Below are 6,674 nucleotides of genomic sequence, written 5' to 3' on the forward strand. Positions count from 1 at the left end.
GGATACTTCAATTGGTTCAAAATAGAGCTGCCAGGCTGCTGACGGGGACGGGGTGTTATGTTCATGTGACTCCAGTCCTCCGTCAGCTTCACTGGCTTCCCATTGAAGTCTGGGCCCAATTCAAGGTGTTGGTGATGACCTATAAAGCCCTAAACGGCTTGGGTCCTGGTTACCTGAAGGAGCGCTTACATCCATATATGCCCGCCCACCCCTTGAGATCAGTGGGAGAGGCCCTTCTCCGGGAACCCTCCGGGAAGGAAATTAGGAGGGTAAGTACTCGGAGGAGGGCTTTGTCTGCAGTGGCACCCAATCTATGGAATGCACTCCCCAGAGAGGCCTGCCTGGCGCCATTGTTATTTGTTTTTCAGCGCCAGGCGAAGACCTTCTTATTCAAATGTTATTTTAATTGTTAATATTATTTATTTATTTTATTCTTTGGCCAGGGCGACTTAATTTATACTGTTAAATTATATTGTTTTATATTATGTTATTTATTTATGATTGTGAGCCGCCCCGAGGCTTCGGCGAATGGGGCGTCATAGAAGTTCCCTAAATAAATAAATAACGTCATAGAATAGTACATTGAAGGGAAAACATCTTACATAACAGACATATGCAACTTGTTTAGTTATGGCCTCCTAGCATGAGCCAAGGTGGAGTGACGGACATAGGAATTTTGAGAGGCACAGCACCAAGATCCTCTAATCTGGGCGCTTGGACTCTGTTAGCCAAGCCCTGGTCCTGCCAGCTTACAGCCAGCTTGGAAATAATCATGCTGGCCACCTCTCCAAGAGCATAAGTGCACCATGAAGCAAGAGAACAGGGGTGTGGATGAGCAGGGAGGAGAGGAGGCTGGACCTGATTGCTATGGGTGCCCCAGCTGCCTTCCCTCCTCCTCCCTGGTGCTTCCAGAATGTTTTGGCAGGCGATAAAAAAAGTAAAGGCTGCTGTCTTGGGAAGAAAAAATGCAGCAGCTTAAACTTGTTATGCAATTTTTCCCATGAATTGCAGCCCCCCATAAAAACATGCAAATCAGCTTGGTTCCTCTGTGTTTGCAGCTCTCCTTTAGAGTTCATGAAATCTAGTCACAAACAAGCCAAATGTTCTTTTAATATTGTACCAATCAGTGCTAGTGCTATGGATTTTATTTAACTATGATTAATGTGTATTAGTTCAGAGACATGTACAGATGAACATACAAATGCAATCTTTCTCCAGATACCAGCAACCAGGCCCCAACAACAAGCAGGCAAGTCATCACTTCATGCTCTGCTGATAAGCGTGTGCCTATCTGACGGAAACACAACCCTGGACAGTGTGGGCTTTTTCTAACATGACATGATTGATGGGAGGAGCCATTAGATGGAGCATCTGCTTTCCACCACCATGGCCATGAGCTGCTATTGCTCCAAGACCTCCACCCCATCATTGCCACTGCTTGGCCTTCAGCTGGAAGAGAGTGGCAACTGCTGTTCCTTCTTTTCACCAGCTCCATTGTTAGGGGCAGAGCAAGAGGCTGCTGGATAAGCAGGTTGCACTGGTGAAAAGGAGAAGCATGTCCATGGGCCCCTGCAGGGGTGTGAGCTCTTGGGCAATGCCCAGCTATGTCTACTTTGGCGCTGGCCCCGGCTGGAAGAGCAGCCCCTGGCATGCCCACTTATATGGTGTCGCATGGCTAAACTACAGATTGTATGGCGAATCTGCTTTTCTGATATTTATGAAGACACTGTTGCTCAGTAGTACAGCATATACTCTGCAAACAGATGCAATCCCTTGGACCTCGAGTTAAAGGATGTAGAAATCGGATGCACTGAGTGCATTTTCAGCTACCTTGACAAGGCAAGGCAAGGCAAGGCAAGGCAAGGCAAGGCAAGGCAAGGCAGAAACAAAACAAAACAAAACAAAACAAAACAAAACAAAATGTCAAAGGAGATAATTATGAAGACTTGAAAATGCATTCCACAGATTTTTCAGAGAAGCCAGGAGGGAAGGAAGAAAACAACCATTCTTTTCCTGTCCGAGAAGAGAAGCCTTTGGGGGTGGGGCTGAAAAATGACTGAAGGCTGATCAGGCCTATCTCCTCGTCAGAGCTGCTGCTGTTTTGTGGAGGCTGCCCATGCTGAACACAGCCATGACCAGCCTCCCCCACCCAGCACCTGGAGCAGTGTGACAGGACTGTGCTGTTCACCGGTTTATACCTTGCAGCCTTAGACCATCATGCAAGAAAATGCATTGCACGGAGCCAGTGAAATCCAGAGAAAGTTAGTTACAAATCGGCCATGTTCCTAGGAAGAGCTATGATAGATAGCTCTATCACAGACTCATGCAATGGGGCGGCATATAAGTTGTTTACATAAATAAAATAGATCAATCCATGAACCATCTCATCCAGCATTCTGTCCACACAGTGGCCATGCAGCACCTGTGGGAAACCCACAAGCAGGCGAAAGCGCAATGGTTTCCTCCAATCCAACTTCTCCGGCAACTCTTGTACGCAAGTATGTACGTAACCTCTGATCCTGGAGGTAGCCTACAGCCATTGCAACCAGCAGTCACTGATCGCCTTCTGCATGAATTTGTCCATCCCGCCTTCAAAGCCATCTGCTTGGTGGCCATTACTAAGTCCTGTGGCACTGCCATAGCTACGAATGTGCCATGAGAAGCAGTGCTTCTTTCTCCTGTGATCCTGCATCAACATGAAAGCTGGCATTAGTTGCATTGGTGGTAGGTCTGTTGCCCTGGACAAAGGCAAGGGAAAGGCTGCCTATAAGCTGGCTGAGCTTTCCCCAGGAGGTTCCGATCAGCATAAGAAGAGCTTTCAGCAAGTACGAGTAATTTCAGGTTTACTCTGTAAGGATAAAATCTGTGAAACATTGCTGACCTCATTGATCTTTTCTCTGCATCAAAATAGTTTCGCTACAAAATTTAGACCAGCATTTTAAAAATTGTCCTCAACAGATTTTAATTTTCTTTGCTGGAGGTTTAAGCTTGGAATCTTGGCTTTCAAAAGAGACTAAGATGATCCGTACAACCTCCCTGCTTCAGCCTGCCTGGTGCCAAAGTTGCCAGGTCAAGACAGCCCTTTATGCAGAGGCCTGTAAAGATCCAGGGTCCTGAAGGGGGTTATCAGGGCGATACTTCATCCTTTGCAGGCTCCTTTTTCCTGTACAGCTTTTAACTATTTTAAATTCATTTTAATTCATTTTAATGTTTTGTTTTTATGTTACTTGTATTGTAATGTATGGTATTGTTTTATACATAGTTGCAAACTGCCCAGACAGTTTCGGTTTTTCCATGTATAGAAATGAAACAACAACAACTTGTCTGTGCTTATTGTTTTTATTTAATAAAGAAATTTATTAAATTTTTAATAAATGTATATTTAATTTTCTATTTAATAAAGAAATTCTTAAACTTAAATTTCTTCTTTAATAAAGAAATTTATTAAATTGTGTAACAATTTACTTGAATCACCCTGGATCTCTTTTCAAAAATGGTGTTCTCCAGTCCTTCGGCATACAGGTTGATCTTAGGGAGTCGTGCCCTGCTACATGATCAGAGAAGACAGGTATTGTCTTCCTGGTTCTCATATTATTCTTTTAGAACAAGGCCCTTGAAACCATTCTTATCCCACAATTAGAAACTGTGGATGTGGTTTGATTGTGCTGCCTTGCTACCTAGTTTGTGAATTTATGATATTCAAACTTCCATTTAAGAATCTGTTTTGGTTCTATCTTTCAAGTAATGCAAGTATTCTTTGCTAGGATAGGTCCCTCCATTTCATACACCTTGTACATATTATTTAAGGTCTGTGAGACCCCTGGCTCTGGCTTAAAGGGTGGGGGTAGCCCCACCTTGCTGGGTTGGTGTTCAAGCTAAGTAGCCTTTCTCCCTCCGTGCACTGCAGCCCTTTTCTTCCCTTGACACTCACTGCACGGACACTATGCCTTTGCTGGATCGTTCTCTGATATTAGTATCCAAGTCTCTAAGCACAAAGCATAAAACCAGTTGCTTAAGTTTCAAGCTTTAATTTTCAGCAAATGATTACATGTTTGAATACATGCAGGCTTTATGCACTTTTCGTAAAAATAGAAACATCTTCATACAAATGCACTACAACTCTCTCTATATGTGGTGTGTTACTGAATCCTTTCCCTCTCTTGAATGAAATTATGAAACATTGACCTCAACCAAGCCTCTTACTACATGCCTTGTAGCCATATTTTCTTGAAAATAGGTTCTGGGGATTCAAAGATTCTTGCGCGCTTATAAGGGGTTTTCTATTCCAGCTTTAATATTGCATGCAAGAAAGCACATTGCATTATGCCACAATAATCAAGAGAAGTTCATCCCCAATTCGTCAGAATTACCTTGTTAGATTTGGACTCATTTCAATGAAATTGAGGAATTAAGTAGCCCAGAAAGGAACTTTTTTCAGTTATCCCATTGGAATCCTGTTTTGCCTCTAGCCACACATGATCTCCTTTATCCAGTTTGAGGATCATACTTCCTGAGAGGTCCTCAGAACCTTCTGTAACAGTCTTATGAGAGCCCACCACCTCTGTGCCATTTAATGCCAACATAACATGTGCATCCCGGTCTGCCTGCAGGTTGTAGACAAAGTAATAGAATCCTGGGATTTGGCAGGTGAAGATTCCTGAAGCTTCATCAAAATGTTTCTGATCATTGTGCAGGATCCTGTGGAACACAATGGGCTGGTTGGGTTCTGGATGATCTTTTCCCAGTTCTGCAGCAAAGGCAGATTCCTCTACTGGAGGACATATGCCAGGGGCACCTGGAGCCCCTCTTGCACCCACTGGTCCTGGGGTTCCAATTGGTCCCGCTAGACCAGGAAATCCTGGATGTCCTGAAAAACAATCAAGAAAGGGAGGGGGATGTCAGCAAAGAGGAGTTGTGTGAGGTCTGGTTGTCTGGGCTTGGTGAAATTAGAGTTCCCTACCCTCCTTGCAAGCCTGTAACTGTGGGTAGCTCTCTAAACCCTTTAAGGAGAAAACAATCAAGAGAAAAGAGCTGTCAAATGAGCAGAGAGAATGCTGAACAGGGTGCCATTTCAAAGAGTCTTCTCTGAAAGTGCTATACATCTGTATAGGTGTGCTTGACTTTAAGTTCTTCTCATCAGCAGCAATGCACTTTAGTTTTATAATGCTGTACAACTGCCACAGCAGGGAAAGTAATTTGTTTGCAAAAACTGGGTTTATTAGCAGAAATTGTGGTTGCCCTGGCTCAAGAGAGAAGTGAAACGCAGACTGGGCTTTTCTATCAGTCAGGCAGGCTGGGATGCCCAGGAGGCTACCCCCCACCCCCCAACCCCAATTCTCAGGGATGACATGAAAGCTTTGGCCCAGCCCATGTGACCAACCCAGCACACCAAGTGGGTAGGCAGGCAGGCAGATCACCTGGTCACATCCTGTGCCACTACCATGAGATATGTTGCACTGTAGTACATCTGTCTAACTATGCATCTATGCATTTCAATTGGCATGTGCAAATTTATTTATTGGCACATTGATATCCTCTCTTGGGGGTCTCCATGTTGAACACCCTGCTTGGCTTCAACTAGTAGTTGTCCTGGAACTGAAGATATTTGGAGGAAGAACACTCTGGCCCCATCCACTGGCCAAAGGCCAACAGCCCCAACCACTATTCAGGCAAGAACACTGGCAAGGAAAGATCAGCCTGGCCCAAAGTGTTTTCAATTACCAGCTTAGAGCTAATTTCCCTGTTCTGATATTAAAATATTGATCTCCTTCCTTCCTTTTCTTTTCCATTCCCCTTCCTTTCTTAGTCTCTCCCTTTTATGTCAGCCGCTTTGAGGATGAGCATTTGAATTTGATTCAGCACCATACCTGCTGGCCCTGGTGGGCCACGAGGACCAGATGGGCCAGGAGGACCAGGTGGGCCACGAGGACCAGGTAGCCCAGCATAGCTAGGTTGGCTATCTGGCTGGCTATGTGGGCCAGAAGGTGCTATAGGTCCCATTAGACCAGATGCCACATCGGTTTCTCGACTTTCTGCTGTTCTGAAAAGAGAAAGTGTCACAATCCAAAGACCTGCAGAAAAAGAAATATGCCAGTTTAGCTTTGGTGATACTAATTTAAAGCCACTTTTAAATATCTCAGCTGCAGGCAGCTGAACACATAAGCTGATGCATCTGGGAAGCTTATGACTGCTCTGTTGCAACACAAAGTGCAGGGTCAGATAGTGGCGTTGTACCTGTGATGGGCCGTTCCCTTCATCGACGTTGCAGTCACCAAGTGAGGAACCTGGGCAAACCAACTTGAAATAATTGCTTGGGTCAGCAGTCCCCTTTCTGACCAGGTAGTAGAGACAGAGGCTCACTGGTCTGAAATTCCCCTCATGGATGCTGATGGATGCATTTGAATTCTGGTGTTTCCAGCTCTTACCCGAGAAGCTGATCTACCTGGGAGGCTGGGGCTTGGAGTGCAGCCCTGGCAAGGGAGTTCTCTGTCCCTGCCTGTGTGACTTGGCTGTGATAGATTCAGCAATATGGAAACATGACCAGCCCATCTGGGTTCAATGGGCCAGCCAGGTATGCCCTACAGGAGGTTTCTATCAATATAAGAATGGCTTTCAGTTTCTCTGTGTACAGGTAATTTAAGGTGGACTCCTTCCTGAGGTTGAGCAAAACAAGA

General features: G+C 45.0%; 1 protein-coding gene across 1 annotated transcript; it reads right to left on the reverse strand.

Moving 5' to 3' along the window:
• Nucleotides 1-4,012: 4,012 nt before the first annotated feature.
• Nucleotides 4,013-6,074, reverse strand: LOC123028877 (collagen alpha-1(X) chain-like). Its single transcript, XM_044441179.1, has 2 exons — nucleotides 5,868-6,074; nucleotides 4,013-4,867 (listed from the first exon to the last, which is right to left on the reverse strand). Exons 1-2 carry the CDS (start codon nucleotides 5,998-6,000, stop codon nucleotides 4,392-4,394), a joined length of 609 nt encoding a protein of 202 aa, XP_044297114.1. The 5' UTR covers nucleotides 6,001-6,074; the 3' UTR covers nucleotides 4,013-4,391.
• Nucleotides 6,075-6,674: the final 600 nt, after the last annotated feature.

Source organism: Varanus komodoensis, unplaced genomic scaffold (assembly GCF_004798865.1).
Source record: "Varanus komodoensis strain SLA01 unplaced genomic scaffold, ASM479886v1 scaffold39, whole genome shotgun sequence".
Taxonomy (NCBI): Eukaryota; Metazoa; Chordata; class Lepidosauria; order Squamata; family Varanidae; genus Varanus; species Varanus komodoensis.

Coding starts and splice junctions, on each gene's coding strand:
- LOC123028877 (XM_044441179.1), bottom strand. CDS start 6,000: ATGGGACCTATAGCACCTTCTGGCCCACATAGCCAGCCAGATAGCCAA. Junction 4,868..5,867: donor TGGCCCACCAGGGCCAGCAG/GTATGGTGCTGA, acceptor ATTGTTTTTCAG/GACATCCAGGATTTCCTGGT.